The sequence below is a fragment of the Aythya marila genome (genome assembly GCF_965140915.1).
Source record: "Aythya marila genome assembly, chromosome: 8".
Taxonomy (NCBI): domain Eukaryota; kingdom Metazoa; phylum Chordata; class Aves; order Anseriformes; family Anatidae; genus Aythya; species Aythya marila.
The window spans coordinates 10,704,831-10,721,045 of record NC_139049.1 but is presented as its reverse complement, the minus strand read 5'-3'; the positions used below and the strand labels follow the sequence as shown (position 1 = coordinate 10,721,045).

At 40.5% G+C, this 16,215-nt stretch overlaps 1 protein-coding gene across 1 annotated transcript in view; it reads right to left on the bottom strand.

Annotated features, from left to right (window-relative positions):
• Positions 1–16,215, bottom strand: part of KIFAP3 (kinesin associated protein 3) — a 72,071-nt gene that overhangs the window by 31,134 nt on the left and 24,722 nt on the right. Inside the window, exons 11-16 of the mRNA XM_082766013.1 lie at positions 9,223–9,323; positions 4,322–4,430; positions 2,989–3,101; positions 1,873–2,038; positions 1,538–1,663; positions 1,055–1,153 (exon numbers count right to left, since the gene is read on the bottom strand). Coding sequence (XP_082622139.1) covers positions 1,055–1,153; positions 1,538–1,663; positions 1,873–2,038; positions 2,989–3,101; positions 4,322–4,430; positions 9,223–9,323 — 714 coding nt within the window. The remainder of the gene's footprint in view (positions 1–1,054; positions 1,154–1,537; positions 1,664–1,872; positions 2,039–2,988; positions 3,102–4,321; positions 4,431–9,222; positions 9,324–16,215) is intronic.

The following is a 16,215-nucleotide window of genomic DNA, read 5'->3' as shown; positions in this document are numbered from 1 at the left end:
CCTCTCTCAAAAAACATTCCAGTGTACTTGTCTCAAAAAAAAAAAAAGTCAGGTGCAAATGATAAAATTATTAACAGACTTGTTCAAACTGAATGAGAAAAGTGTTACTTGAATGCTGATGCTTTACTATTACAGATATAAACAACATTTTCTTCTTTAAAAACCAGGCACTCGGGAGTCCAAACAGGGACAAAGAACACCCCAATGAGCTTTTCAGATATTCCACAGAGCCCAACAGAAGAAAAGACATTAATAGATAGTCCTTGTGTTGTTAGCAAAGTAATCATGAATCTGCTATCCTTACAAGGGTCCCAATCAACCTACTCTTCATGTTTCAATAAAACTTAATATTCATGTAAGAACCACAGAGACAAACGATGCCTCCTTCCACAACTTTTGGATCATTTGAGTAAGCTCAACATCAAAAGTGATTAAAAGAATAAGTAGTAATGACTGAATAGGAGTTACAAGTACCATATCAAAAGTTGAACAGATCCACAACATGAGGAAACCAAAGAACAGATTTAGTCACAACAGTCAAGTGAAAAAAGGAGAAAGAGGAAAGCCAGGAACAGAAATCAAAGTCTAGGTACAGGAAGAAGCTAGGAGACTTATGCTAAGCATAAAATTTGAAGAACGGTACAGTTCTTCTTATTTATGGTATCCAGAGTGATGCAAGAAAGAATGCTACTGAAGTACTTTAGTGTACTTCAAACTACGCAATATATACATATAAGAGTGCAGAGAAAGAAGTTTATCTATGTTTTAAGTTACTTTTTCTATGGACTATGATTGGCAAAACAAGTCACAGCATAATTAAGGTTGGATAGGAAGTGAAGGATCCAGTCCAATTATACCCCTGCCCTATTTCAAAGCGAAACAAATTTTAATCTGTACTATCCATCCTGCAGTCCTTCCACATGCCCAGGCTGTGTGGATTTTTCCTTCAGCTGAAATAAACCATTTACCAAGACCTCTGAGACAAGAGGTTTACGGGCCAAACATCAGTAAGTTAGCTGCTGTGATTCTAGATGTGTGGCCATTAAAAAGATACGTGTTTCCTTGATAATGACATCTCTGGTGGCTTGGTGGAAGACCATCTGATAAAAGACATAGATGATCTGGCAGACAAACTCATCATCTTCCTGCTGAGCTGTAAGGGGAAAAAAAAAAACAAACCACAATTTAAGATCTCACAACTAGAAGTTCTTGATGCTTAGAGAAAGCCCAGCTCCTACATGTCAGCTAGACAGTTCAGTGGTATGCATGAGACTTCATCACCTGACAGTACAAACTGTGTGCCTCTTTCCCTGCTCCAGTCAAATAGAAAGGTTACAGATTGCAGCTAGAGCTATGGAGGTATTAAAAAAACAAATCCAAAACCTCTAGGTAAACATCTCTTTAACAATAACGGAGCAATTGCGCCTCCTTTTATATACAAAACACTTAGCACTGTCTTACAAGAGAAAATGAATGGAGCATTTGGTTACAGCACAGCTACAGCAACAAAACATCTCTGAAGGACAAGACAAAATACCATTTAGAAGCTCAATGAGCGCAGGAATGATTCCAGACTTGGCCAGTAGAGCAGCACAAGAATCATCCATAGAAACCGTTCCAATCATTATCACCACTTCCAAAACGAGGTCATCCTCTGCAGAACCTGGAAGACAAAAGGCAGAAAGCGTTACCTCTTCGAAGCCTGTAGTCTTCTGGCAGTTGTATTTTGTTTCTATACATAATGCTGTTTTTCAGTGTTATGCTTCCCCGAACAACCACAAGTTAGAGGTGAATATGCTCTACTCTGAAAGAGCACTCTGTAAGTACTCTTTGAGAGACTACTTCGAAAGACTAATCAACCTTTGTACAGACCTGGTTTCAGTTTATCCTTGAGGTATGGAACGAGTTTGTATTCTTTCAGCACAAGTTCCCAATCCAGATCTGGTAAGGTCAAATTTGCAAGTGTTCCCAGGCATTCAATCACAAATTCTTCCTCTTCATCATTCGATATTTGAGCTGCTAAGTCACCAACATAATCCTAATGAAAACACAGCAGACAGATAACATATTACAGGCAAACTATCTGGGGTTCTGAAGGACCCACCACTTGGTCAAATCAAAACTAGTTCTCCAAATAAAGCTAAAGGAGACTCTTCTCTTGAAACAAGGGCTAATAAAGCAGATTCACTTTCAGTTGAAAAACACAATCCAAGCATGTCAGCATTCTTCCTCTCAGTCCTTTCACTTTCAGGAGAATGTGAATCAGGTATTCAGGTGTTCCAAAAGAAGCTACTCTACTGCACACACTAACAAAGTTTGAAAAAACTATTAGAAAATAAAGGAATGAAGAATGTGAACACCATGCTTTCTTAGTGACAACAACAATGCCATCTTCCCTAAAGATTTTAAAGAAACGACTACAAGGTTTTCAAACAGAGGAGTCATAAATTTCACTTATTAATTCCATACAGCTTTAAGACAATTTGATATTGAGTTCTTATTTTAACAGTACACTTAATTTCCACAATAACAATGATGCCCCCCCCTTTTTTTTTTTTTTTTTGAAAAGGCAGCTTTACATGATTAACTGAATAATAAGAACTCAAAATTGTTAGAATATCCACTCATACAGACCACTTGGCCCAGTGAGAAGCCCCTTATTTTGCCTTCTAACTCTAAAAGCAATTATTTAGAACAACCATTAAATGTTACGACATGTACCCCAGCAGTTGTTTTGATTTTTGTTCCTTTTGGAACAGGGTTTTATTGGATGGAGCTTAGGATGCGTTTTCCCTGTAGTAAGAAAACCAAATCCTGATCTATCAACTGAGATACCCTCCTAAAACAAAACATAAATACTAATCAGCCCATAACAGCCAAGAAAAATCAAACTGGGCATCTGCAAAGCCATAATACAGCAGCTCTCCAAAGCCTGACTTTTCCAGTAGGAAGAATCAGAGATCATGTTAGGGAACAGGTAATACTTACAATAAACAGGTTTTTAGTTGGCCCATCATGTTGTGAAATATTCCTGATCATCTTCATTAACAATGGGTCCTTAAATTTCAAAGCCCGTTTCATTAGCATTTTCAAACCATTTCCTGAAAAGAAAAACACTTAGGAAGTCCTCCAAATAAAAATGAGAAATGTACTGGCCTATCAAAACAGAAGAGCAAAAACCCAAAAGTTTAAATAGAAAAAAGTGAAAAATCTACACAAGAACTACTGCTTCTTCCAAGTTTAAGAAAAGAAGGAACTACTCTGTATAAATTCTATAGCCTCTGTAAAACAACTACACGTACTGGTGGCACACTGCTAAAAAAATTAGATGAATGCTTCAGGTATTTCTAGTTATTTATTAAGATCAAGGTTCTAGATCTGAACCGTTGTCCTATTGTCAGTGGAGATGCAGCACAACCATTGGTACTAGTTCAGAGACTTCTCCCTCCACCCTAGAATAAATGCATAATTGTGGTTTTACAAGATCATTTACCAGTCACATCGAACTGTGTGTGAGAATGCACATACAGACATGCAGATCTGCAGTACGTGGTTGCACAGGGCAAGTTGCACTGTTATAGTTATGTTTCCAGAAGATCACCTCGCTCATCTAGTAACTGCTACAACTTGATGTTTTTTTTTCCTTTAATATAAAATTGGATCTACCCCTTCTACAGAGCTACATAGAGAAATCTGAAATTGGATTACTCGCATCGAAATCCATTGATTCAATTTTCCCTTTTAAAGTCTAATAAATTATTTACAGTAGTCCACAGTGAAAATTTTGAGTACAAATTAAAATAAGAGCTACTAAATAATAATGTGCCACTTAAAGCTGCTAGGATGAAAATAATGAAACTTAATGAGCAAGACAGAGAGCTACTGAACAAAATGCAGACATCTATCTATGCCACATAACAAAATACCAGAATGTCAGAGAAGCTCAATTAAAAAAATAATGGAAAGATGGTAGTGGCAGATTAAACATCAATTAGCTGGAGGTGGATTTTAAGCATCAGGATGAACGAAACCTTGATCTCTTCATACATCCATGTTTTCCTAGAGTAATGTCATCAGTATATTTTATAGAACTTCATGCATATATGAGAGACATGGGCATACGTCACTACTTGGTTTCACTCCTGCCACCAAGACCAATTCTGGGGAGGATATAGTCATTTGTTTGCAATCTTACCCAAAACAGTTTTATTTTTTAGAAAATATATATAAGTTTATAAACAGCTATGTATTTGTTTTATACATATATATACACACACACACACAAAAAAAAAAACAAACACTAAAATCTGAATACGTTTACCTTCACAGATAAGTTGCACATTTCTTTTGTTAGCAGCAAGATTAATACAGAAAGAAATAAGTTCCAGGTCAACTCGCTCATCAGGACACTCAAAGAGCATCTTCATTAACTGCCAAGAAACACAAGCACATTTAAGCCATTAATCTTTCCAAAGCTTTAGAAGAACAGTATTATGATGTCAAGTCCAGTATTTATTTTTAAATATTCAGCATTTCTACAGGCACAGTGAAGTTATAAAAGTCAAGGGCACAAGACGTATGGTTCCATTATTTGGGGATAACAATGCACGTACAGAGTGCCAAAAATGGCAGTCACTCATCACCTTAAAATAACTTGGGTTAGTTACATTTTATTGCTGCCACTGAGGGTTTTTTTTTGTCTTTTTTTTTTTTTTTTTTTTAGCGTTATTTAAACTTGTGAATGGATAAATTTGTTTTCAAAGGTTAGGTAGACTTTATACAGAAACAAGTTAGTTCCATATAAATTCAGAATAATACCTAGTTGTTTAATAAAATTATGACTCTAAACAGATACTTAATTGCAAAATAATTCTATTTTGCTTTCAGCTTACTCTGTTTATAGTGAAAATGTGTTGCATCTGTAACAACATGCTGTACCTCTGCACCTTTAATTCCTATAGCAGAACATGGCCATATATCGAAGACTTCTCAGCAGTAATCCTGTGGGTTTTTTTGGTAACAGGAAGAAACGACCTAGGTTAACGTAAATAGACAATTGCCTATAATACTGTTCTGACTGCGAATTCCCAGATGATTCCTCAGCAAATAACCTATAGATTGTCATCGTTTTATACACCTGGAGGCTGTATTGTCCATTACATCTCAGGCATTGTTTTGTTCAATAAGAACGTTTTGTGAAATGGCATATTGAATATATGAACATGACTCTACATCCGTTTCATTCCTTTGTTTCCAACCGCAGAGCAGGCAAGTTGCACTGCTTCCCTACTGAGGGGCTGTAGGATATCACCCTGCTTGCTCCTAAAACCTGCTCAGTTCATAAGACACGTCAAGTTTACAAGGCACTGCAGTGTGATGACAAGACTGAGATTACTAGAAGTAGAAACAACTGAACCTAAAGATAAGTGAGACAAAATAAAATATATTTAGCTCAGCTTTTCTCAAATAGGGGTGCAGGAAGAAAAATGCAACTAATCATTATGTATTTGTGTGCTTGCCCCCTGGTGGCAAGACGGTTTGTAATGCATTAAGCACTAGAGAAAGTGGGTAAACAACCTATTTAGGGAAAAAATTAAAAACAGGAACAATAGGATTGCAGGAATTTCACTCTGAAGTATTTTTGTGCAGCAATTCAGTATGTTTACATATCACGAGATAGCAAGCTGTCAATTCCAAACAGAGCCCAAATAAAGCCATACGTTTTTAGGTTACAACAGTTATTAATCTTTTTTCCCTGAGACTTTCACATACTGATTTAAAAGCCATCACTGATTTCTTCCTCCCTTTCTTAAGAAGGTAGAATCAGATTTCCTTACGCTGTTTTAAGAACTTATAAAACCTGTAGTTTATTAAATCCGTAAGCCTGACAATCACGTAAGACTGAATTAACCAGAGAAGAAAGTTGCCACTTAACAAGTAGAACATGAGCATTCAAAAATCACCCCCTGCAACTCTTCTGTTACAAAACCTTTAAAAATAGATTTTTAAAGCCCTTCAAACAATTTGAAGGGAAACATTCTCATTACTTACACAATACAAAATCTGTGGAAATTAGATGTTTAACAAGGGATTACACTGTTAATTACTGAGCTACTTCTCTATAAAAAGGAAAAATATATCCAGTTTCAATTAAAGCTGTTCAAATTTTAAAATAATAGTTTCGTACGAGCTCCATGTTTCCCATTATGTCTTCATTTAATTTGATTGCTTCTTGTGCCACTTCAAAAGGAAGAGTAATTGCTGCCAAATAGGAAATATTAAAATTAAATTTGTTCTGCTTTTACTATGTCCATTGTCATCTTTTACTGATTTAACAGGAAGGCAGTAAAAAGACTGCAGCATGTGCAATGAAGAGGCAGTAGTGTTCAATCAGACAAGTCCCATATTGAGTATCAGATACCACAGACCAGGACTGAAATCACTGTGTCTAGACTCTCTGGCACCTGCCTTCACTTATTTACCAGTGACCAGAGGCCAACCCCCACAGCTCTCTGCTCACATACACCTCTGTCCAACCCCCTCCCCGAGCCCAGCTCAAACATCTTTGAATGATTATGCCAGAACTGCATGCCTCAGGAATCTCTTCTGACCGGCTACTCCCTAACTCTGCTGTTTGAAGTGATGCTCTGGTTTCTGAACTTCAGCAGATAATGGCGGACAGGAGCAAAGGGTGCTGTCAAGAGAGGACGTTTACCAGCATTAAGCTGAAAAGAAGCTTATAGATCAAAGAGGGGCCAAACAGGACAACTGTGGTGGAAAACATGTGGGTAGCTGCAGAGAACCTTGCACACTGCTCTGCGGTAAAATATTAAATATCACCATGACATCACTGCCTAACCATGCCCTTTGATTGGCCAGGTTATTACCAATAAATGCTTTTATAAGCATCTGGATGGCATTTGCACCTATTTAAACAAAACACGCATTGCTGAGGTCTAAACAAGAATGAACTGTTAATACTCACTTTTAACTGTTACTAGAATAGCACCCACTAACTCCTTCAAGCCACAAGGATGTTTACCTGGGACAGCATGAGAAAGCCCTCCTCAAGCACCTCACATGTTCAAAAGACAACAGGGGATGGATTTTCTACAACAGCTAAAAATCCGTTATCAAGCATTTGCCAGTTTAGATGTACACCTTTCCTCAAGGAGACAAAGCCACTGAAGGGTACGCACTGTTATTAAAGAGAGAATTCAGTTTTCTGGGACAGAATCAGATAGCAGGGAGTCCCTGAAAAAGGTCATTTTCTTCTCTTGATGCAATATCTACTTCCATGGTTTTTGCTGCCTCTGTTTTCCTTAACAATTGTCCTAACTTTTAAATAAAATCTCCAGTTGTCCAGCTTGTCCTTTTTGAACAGCCTGCAGATATCATCTGTATATTACATCAGCCACTAAAGAATCAATAGCCATAGGTATTTTTCAAAACTTGCAGTTTTATCCAAAGTCCAATTAAGGCAGTGGAATTGTTTCCTGTTCCAGCAGGCTCTGGATAAAGCCCTACAAACACTACTTTGAGCAGCCACTGCCCATCACAACAATGATGTTTACTAAAGCTCACTGTATGATTTCACTGAAGATCCACATCTCCTTATGTTTGACGCTGGGGATCTAAGATGCAAGCCAAGATTCCCTAAAAGCAAATCATAACTGAGCCCTTAAACACAGTGAATTTGTTTGGCAGGTGACTGTTGAGAACAAAGCAGGTCCCTTGTATAATGCAAATATCTTAACAAAGTTACTTCTGTGACAGAAAAAGTAGCCAGTAGGATGTTTGCAAGAACATTTGGTAACATACACTAATTATTCCCACCAGTTCTCCCTTCTCTTTTCTCCAAAACCCTCCTGTATTTGGAAAAACATCACAATTTTTGTCATGAAATAATGACCAGAAACATTCTGAATTTTTTCCATGGCAACTTCCCATTCTAGATGTATTTGATGTTAAAAACATGTTTGGCAGGGAAGAAAATACAATGGTGCAATTCTGAAAGAGCTACCAGAGAGCTTTCTACATTTATGCAACGCAGGCTTTCTCAACGCCAAGCCTCATCAGGACCGAGAGAGATTGGTTAGAGAGTATTCACTGTTTGTTAAAAAACATGCTACAGCCCAAAATCAAGGAAGTACACATAAAATACCTCCCTAAAAGCATGAAACAGTGTCTGTGCATGGGTCAGAGACTATGGCTGGAGATAAAAAGTTATGAAAAAGTGTAGCCTGAAGGATCTGTGAAGAGCCCTCTATAGCCCTCATGTCTCCAACTGTTGTACACGCCTGCAGTTGGAAAAGGAATTGTCATGCAGCAATGCAACACTGCTTGGCTGGTTTCCAGTTCATATCCTGTAACACAGGAGACACTGAAATTTTGATACCCAATGGGATCAGAAAAGAATAGCTTCTAAAACAGCAAAGGAAATACTTTCCATGACGTTCCCTAAGGATCTACTATGCACAAGTTTTCATCTCTTTCAAGTATTCCCAATCTTCCACAGAAATTTATTGGGTCCCCTGAATTTTTCACCAATTCGATGTATCTCAAGGCTAAGCAGTACTGATAAAAAATATCTGTCACCCGACCTTTTTCTAGGGAACAACAAAACACAGCAAGAACAGTCAGACTGCCTGAAGAGTAGGTGGCTCACTACTGACTCAGCAGCATCACGCCTGTTCCCATTCTCACCTGTGGGTGTCAGTGCGAGCTCTGCTATAAGTGGGGAAAAGATGTGCACACAGCAAGATGCATCTTGACACCTCCAAGTCCTACAAGGAGATGCTGAGGGAGCTGGGTTTGTTCAGCCTGGAGAAGAGGAGGCTCAGGGGCGACCTTATTGCTCTTTGTAAGTACATTAAAGGAGGCTGTAGCGAGGAGGGGGTTGGTCTGTTCTCGCACGTGCCTGGTGCAAGAACGAGGTGGAATGGGCTGAAGTTGCACCAGGGGTGTTATAGGTTGGATGTTAGGAAGAACTTCTTTACTGAAAGGTTTGTTAGGCATTGGAATGGGCTGCCCAGGGAAGCGGCGGAGTCACCATCCCTGGAGGTCTTTAAAAGACGTTTAGATGTTGAATTCAGCAATATGGTTTAGTGGAGGACTTGTTAGTGTTAGGTCAGAGATTGGACCCGACGATCTTGAGGTCTCTTCCAACCTAGAAATTCTGTGATTCTGTGATTGGGACCTCATCAGCCATAAAGCACATACCTGCGGGATACAGTCTGTGTAGGCAAACATCGATTTGAAGCGATCGTCCATGCTTATGTGATACAGAATGCACATGGCTACTTGTTTGTAGTTTTCATTTGCTAGAAGGAAAAACAAACAAACATTAACAAGATTTGCACTTTAAGTACTATAAATATTTAAGGGGAGGAATGAAAAGCACAAAAATCCTAATTAAGGAAGGGAAAATTTAAAACAAATGCAACATTTATGAAAGGGTTTTGTCTGGCATATCCAAGCAAACAATGTCTTTGTGCAAAGAGGGAACAAAGGCAATGCCAACTACTCCCTCTTTTCCCAGCACCTCAAAACATTTCCCTAGTACCACTTTGCAAGGAATCTATTTTCTGAAAGGAACACTTATTAACGATGGACCATCCAGAGAAAGCCTTTATCACATCCCAGCTAGGAAATTAAATACCTAATGTAATGCTGGTTTAGTTGTGGATATTCTTGTTGAAACGATAAGCTTGTCTCAAAGTGAAATACCAAAGAACGCATCAATGTCACAGAGATAAATAAGAACTACTGCTCTAAAAAGTGTCGTAGAAGGAAACCAGTGCCTTTCACGTAAATCACACACTGATTGTTTTATTATCCTAAACTGCGGGTGCCTTGTGTTTCATACATTTCAAAGAAAATAGTATATTTTATTTGCACGTTAATGCTTACCAAATATTCTAAAGGAAAAAACAAATCGAAGCAACTTACATGAGCAAGCTATGAAGTATTTAACAGGAAGACTATAAAAACAGCTTAGACAAATGCATAAATGCTTGCTAAGAAAAACATAGATATGCCTGGTCCTGACTCTCTGCTGAAATTTGGACTGAGCACTGTCTTGAGCTCTCCTCTAGCCCCATATTAGCAGGATACTGGCTATATATGGGATAACACATACAACTGGATGTTTATATTAGTTAGGCCAGTATGTAATAAGGTCACCAACTCAGAATTAATTCACAGGTTTCATACAGCTCAGAAATATCTTACCTCCCACTTATACTTCAGTTGGACCATCTCTCGTGCTTTGGCAAAGCATCAAGACCTCAAAGAGCAACCAACCCAAGCCAGTTAAATCTTTCATCTGCATATATCATTGGGAACTGGAATTTCCTTTAAGCAGCAAGGATAAGTTGTCTTTATCCTGAGAATGCACATTTTGTGTCTCTTTTTAAAATTGAATTACCAGAAAAACCCATGAAACCCTTCTGGCAGTTGCTATAAAACAGTGAAGTATTCTTTCCTGAAGTATTCTTTTCCTAAAAAACATAGCTGACCTTTTGGATCTTACTGGCAGATCACCTACCGAGGGGAGGATGAGGAGGGTGAGAGGTAACAAAATAAAAACACAGAACTTTTATCTCAACCTTCCAGAAATTTATCAGCTAGGTAAAGGATAATGACGAACTTGAAAGCTGATCAGGCTATTATTAAAATAAAAGCAAAGACTATGCTAAAGCATATAAATTCTGTTTTAAGCAAACAAAATGAAGCGTTCCCTGTCTTTTGTGCTTCTCTGGTGACTGGTCATCTTACCTACCTATCAACTTGTAGTGACATAGTGATCCAACAAGAGCATGGGGGAAAAACGCTTCACTATGCATACAGCTAAAGGCTTCTCCTAAGCAAATATAAAAATTTCAAGGGTAAATTATGCCTTCAAATTTCACAGGGCTAGGGAAAAGCTGTTTACACTGCTCTTAACACTTCTTTCCATGCCTCCATTGAAGGCTCAAACATCAAGACTCAAATTTAAGACTCAAATTACAATTACACTTCACCGGGTAATGCAGGAAACACTATGTGAAGTAAAAGGTAAAGCAGAATAAGGGAGGAAAGTTGGCTCCCCAGTAACATGGAAAACAGACTAGAGGCAAGCTGGGCCAGATCTTCAGTGGGTACGAACTGGCAGGCAGCCAACGAGAAGGATGCTACTTTATACTTGCTTAACCTCTACCCTTCATGTTCCCCGCCTTATTCTTGCAAATGTTATTTGTGCTAAGATATAGCATCAGTTAAGGTAAATCCATACATTCTGTAGCAACCATAGTTTATTTCCTGGTATTTGTTAATATTACGAGCTTATTTGAAAATAAGACAGCCACAGTAGCAGTCAAAGCCTTTTACGTCCAACCTTTCCTTGAACACCTCCAGGGGCAGTGATACCACCTCCTCCCTGGGCAACCTGTCCCAGTGCCTGACTGCTCTTTCTGAGAAGTAATGTCTCCTAATTGTTTTACTTGTTGAAGAGCAGTGCTCTTTGTTCAGTTCTTTAATTCTTGAAGAGTAGGAGCATGACATTTCCATTTTTCCACTCCCCAGTGACATCACCCCACTACCAGGACTTTTCTGCTGTGATGGAGGGAGGCTTGGCAACTCCATCAGCCAGTTCCCTCAGCACCCTGGGATTCTGCTCATCAGGTCCCGTAGACCTGTACCTCTTTGGATTCAGCAGCTGGTCTCGAACCCGCTCTTCGCTTACACTGGGTGGGACTCTGCTCCCCCAGCCTCCATCTATGGAGTCAGGGAAATGAAAGATGGGGGAAGCCCATCTACCTGTGCACACAGAGGCAAAGAAGTTGCTGAGTACCTCAGCCTTCTCCACGTCTGTCATTACCAATTACTCAGATATAGAAACTCACTCCTAATATAAGAAATCAGCCAGCTATAATCACTCACACACTACTGTTTTCACCCCTCGGTTTATTTTCACAAAAGTTAAAGGCGCATGGTGGTTCTTGGGGACTCCTCCTGTCACCCCAGCGCAGCAGCCCCAAGGGAGCTGGGGCCTCTCTTGGGCTCTTCCTCGAGGCTCTGCGCAGAAGGGCTGCCACCTCTCGCACAAGGCCTGCTGGATGGGAAAGAAGCACTCACACAACCCCTGACAATTGGCAAAGGTCTTTATTGCCAACATGGCTCCAGGCTAATGCCTGGAGTGGAGCCTGGGTGATGTGGAATAGGGAGCTTGCCGAGCCCTTCTGCACAGCTGCCGGTGTTCCTTCAGGACACTTTTCAGAGAGCTGCCGGCGGAGTCCCATCTTTGTTGTGGCTGAGGCGGGTCCACTTCCATGGGTTCCTCTTCATCTTCTGCACCCACCTCCATGGGCTCCGCGGGCTGGAGGACGAGCCAGTCCCTGGCAGGGACTGCCCACACAGGCTGCCTTCCATTGGGCATATTTTCTGGCCACGGTGCCGCACCAGGACGCCTGCCAGTTCCGGGCCTTGGGTCCTTTCCGTTCTCCGCCTGATTGTCACTCACGGAGTTCCTGCTGTCATCTCTCCCTCGGCCACGGCTGGGTCCCGCATCATATTCTGACCGCTGGGCACGGCTCCGCTTCCCGTGGCCCTCCAACCCACGCTCTCCGTCATCACTGGACCTCCGGCTAGGCCCAGGCCTGCTGCTGCTGTCCGTCCGAGGGGCCGGCCTGCTCCCCGCATCACTTCGGCTCCAATGATATTTATCAGAGTAGCCTCTGGGCCGGGCACCAGACACCTCCTGGGCACTGCTGGTTCTTGTGCTTGAGGTGCTGGCCCTCGACCCATGGCGCTTTCTCTCAGAGGCAGACATCCTTCTCAGTGGTCCCAGGAACAATTTCTTGTCCTCGCACTGAGAAGGGCTGCTGCTCGCCTCTCTCTCGCTTTGCTCTTAACTCTGGCCTTCCTTCAGCCAATGGCTTTCAGAAGACCAAATCGCTGAGCAAGTGGCGGGCCAGGGGCAGGGGGGCCCCTTTTATAGGGCCCAGGCCAAGGGCGGGCCCGCTGGTGGCCACTGTGACCTCGGCAAAGCTCTGTGATGGAGTGGCCCGTGCGAGGCCGAGGGCGCCTGCCTTGGGAGAGGCCTGGAAAATGCCCTCATGTGGAGGAAGGACGAGGGTTGGGGGGCTGAGGGCCCCCTTTTCTGGGGCTGGCTCCCCCCCCCAGGCCATTTGGCTTGCCAGAGAGAAAGGCTGCCCCATGCAACCCTGCCTCGACCCGTTTTTTCTCCAGATCTCCAAGTGTCAGAGTCTCTCATTAACAAAAAGAAAACCCCACCAATGAAACCAAACCAGACCAATTCACAAGGCTAAAGCAGTCAAAACTGAACATTATGACTGTTCATACCTTGCAAAAGTTTCTACTGCTCATTTGGTAAAATTCTGCAACACGCACGTGGTGTGGGGGGAATAGAAATCACATTCAGAGCCTGGACATTTTTGCCTGACCAGGGAAAAGCCAAGGATGTGTTTAATCAACAGGCTCCAGCACTCTCTTCTTCGAAGAGAAAAAGACACAACTTAAACTTGATAAAACTCCTTACAAATAGCAAGTGAGGAATAAAGGTAGGACACCAGCATTCCTCTAAAGGGAGAAGGAACATGAAATGGAGTTAGGATTAAACACATCCTTTACACACACACACACTTTGTATTATAGAGTACATGAGTGCACGTCCAGTGATTTCCCTACCTGCACTCCCAGGTGGATTACTGGTGTCTTATCTCTGTGCCCTGCAGTACACCCTCTTATAAACCATATGCTTGATTCACGGGGCGGGGTTAGGAGCTTCAGCTGAGAGCAGGGTCCTCTGGTGGGAGTCGTTAGATATTCCTTGACCTCTCAGTAACACAACAGCATTGAAATAACAGGACTATAGAACTAAACTTAAAAGAAAACAGTGGAAGCACTTCAATGGAAAATAACAAAAACAACAAAAGAAACCTCCCACTTCTATCAGTTCTCACGTAAAACTGTGGCTACTCATGAGCCAAAGAATAAAACACTTCAGGAAAATCAAGAGGTGCTTGTTCTTTAGCACAGTCACAATGATTTAATGCAAATTGTTAATATCGTGCTAATATCGTGCTCAATGAGAAAGCATAGAGCCTATTGGAAAGTTGATTGGAAACTGTGCATTACTACTTTGTCTAAAATTAGGAAGAGAACAGATTCAACAGCTACAATGCTATGAACACTAAGCATCATCTTGCAGGCTAAAGATGGTGTAAAAAGGTAGGAAGTGACAGACTGAAGAAATCCACCAATAAGCCAAATGCCATCCTGTGACACTTGGGCTTCATTCCCAAAAATACCAACTGCCAGCTACTGACTATGACTTGGACACGTTGGTACCAAAATCACCTTTTGGTTTTGTTTTATACTCATCTGAATGATGAATAAAGCCACAGGTAAGTCCTTGCTCAGAAACATGGCTGCAAAGATTTCAAAGCCTGCCTATTACCTGGCCAAAGAACAACTTTCCAAAGCATAGAAGTGATACCTTTTTTGCTATTTGTGACCACGGCTGAAGGCCACACATGAAAAAGCAGACACTGCAAGAAAGGCTTCCTTATGGGTTGGTACAGTAGGCACCAATTATTCCCCTAACCAGAAAAAGCAAGAGAAAGAGAAGAAAAAAGGTCTTTGCCAAATGTGTTCATAAAAATCACCAAAGTTTTGGTGGGGTGCCAGAAAGTTGTGGCCTACAAGCGCTAGTAGTTTTGAGTATCAAGCATTTTATGACTGAAGGTGGAATAGCCAAATGGCCTAAAGCAGTAAGGGCAGCCCTGGAAAATAATGGCCTAGTCATTATGGATTCTTCTGGTATTTATGGCAATAAAACATGAATCATAATGAACTCATTGGATATTAAATGTGGGGGTCACAAGTACTTTGATAGGATTTCCAAAAGAATTTACCATTAATTAACCAAATAATTATTTGAAAGTGTTACTGAATTATCCTTAGTTCTTATACAGCCATTCCAGAGAAATTGGTCATTCCCAGCTGAGTGCAGTTAATGCCTTAACAAACCGGTCATTAACTGCAGTTACTGATTTTGTGGGAATTATTGTGTTATAAAATACACTCAACAGTTTATAGAAACAATACTTAGATTTTTTTTGCAGCTGTAGTTCAGCTGGAGCAGCTGGGATGGAAAAATATCAGGTCCCTCGGGCTGTTTTCACAACTAGTTTTCTGCAAATTAGAGAGGGAAATAAATACACGATGGGTTCTGAGTTCAAAATGGCTTCAGATTTTTAGCCTTTGAACATTAATAAGAAGCCATGTGCCAGTTCTGCGGACCAGCGCCTGAATCCTAGGTTTCATTCTTACTGAGGTTAAAGATCGAATGGTACCAGTAACAGAAGCTAAAGAAAAAAAAATGATTTCTTGATAACAAGATCTGGTCCTAACATTATAGTTGAGTTTGTGAGCTTGAAATGAAGAGATCCTCCGTTCGCTCCGCAATAACAAAAGAGAAACCCTAAAGCTGTAAAACTGAAATGCCAATTCAAGTTTCAGCAGCAGCATTCAGCTTTCAAATGCTAAAGTAACAATGAGAATATAAATTATGGATTAAATTATCCAAATGTAAGAGTATCAGTAATTCAAGTAGCCATCATTTCTAATGGAATCATCAATGTCTCCACTTCAGATATGAAATATGCCCTATCCAACTCACGTGCAAAACATTAACTACACCAAATCAAAACCAGAAGCCAAAAGAATTATCTCTTAAAATGGCAGAGTGATTCTTGGTTTCAGCTTCAAATTCTGATACTCTTAAGTCAAAGCTGTCACAAAAGTAAGCAAATAATACATGTAGGCGGATGGAAATGTAGCAAACTGAACATCTTATCCATATACTGTCTCACACTGCTGTCAAAACTTTATTTACATTGAAGTGACGAGTTCATTCGTTCATATGCATCATAATTAATAGGGATCTTGGGGGGAAGTCATAAAAAAGGTAACTCAATTTTTCTGTCCGGTACAGTGCCTTACAGACTACTCTGAAACAGTTGTGCTAAGTTGCTCCACGTGTGGTTTAAACACACAATGGTTTGATTTACATATGTAAATATAAATCATATTGGATATATCAGTTTGTTTTATCAAGAGAACCTGAAGGAAACTGCAAGTCTGCTCATACTCAAAAAGACTAGACTATGTAAATAATGCTATGATATTAATTACCAACTAATAACCCTT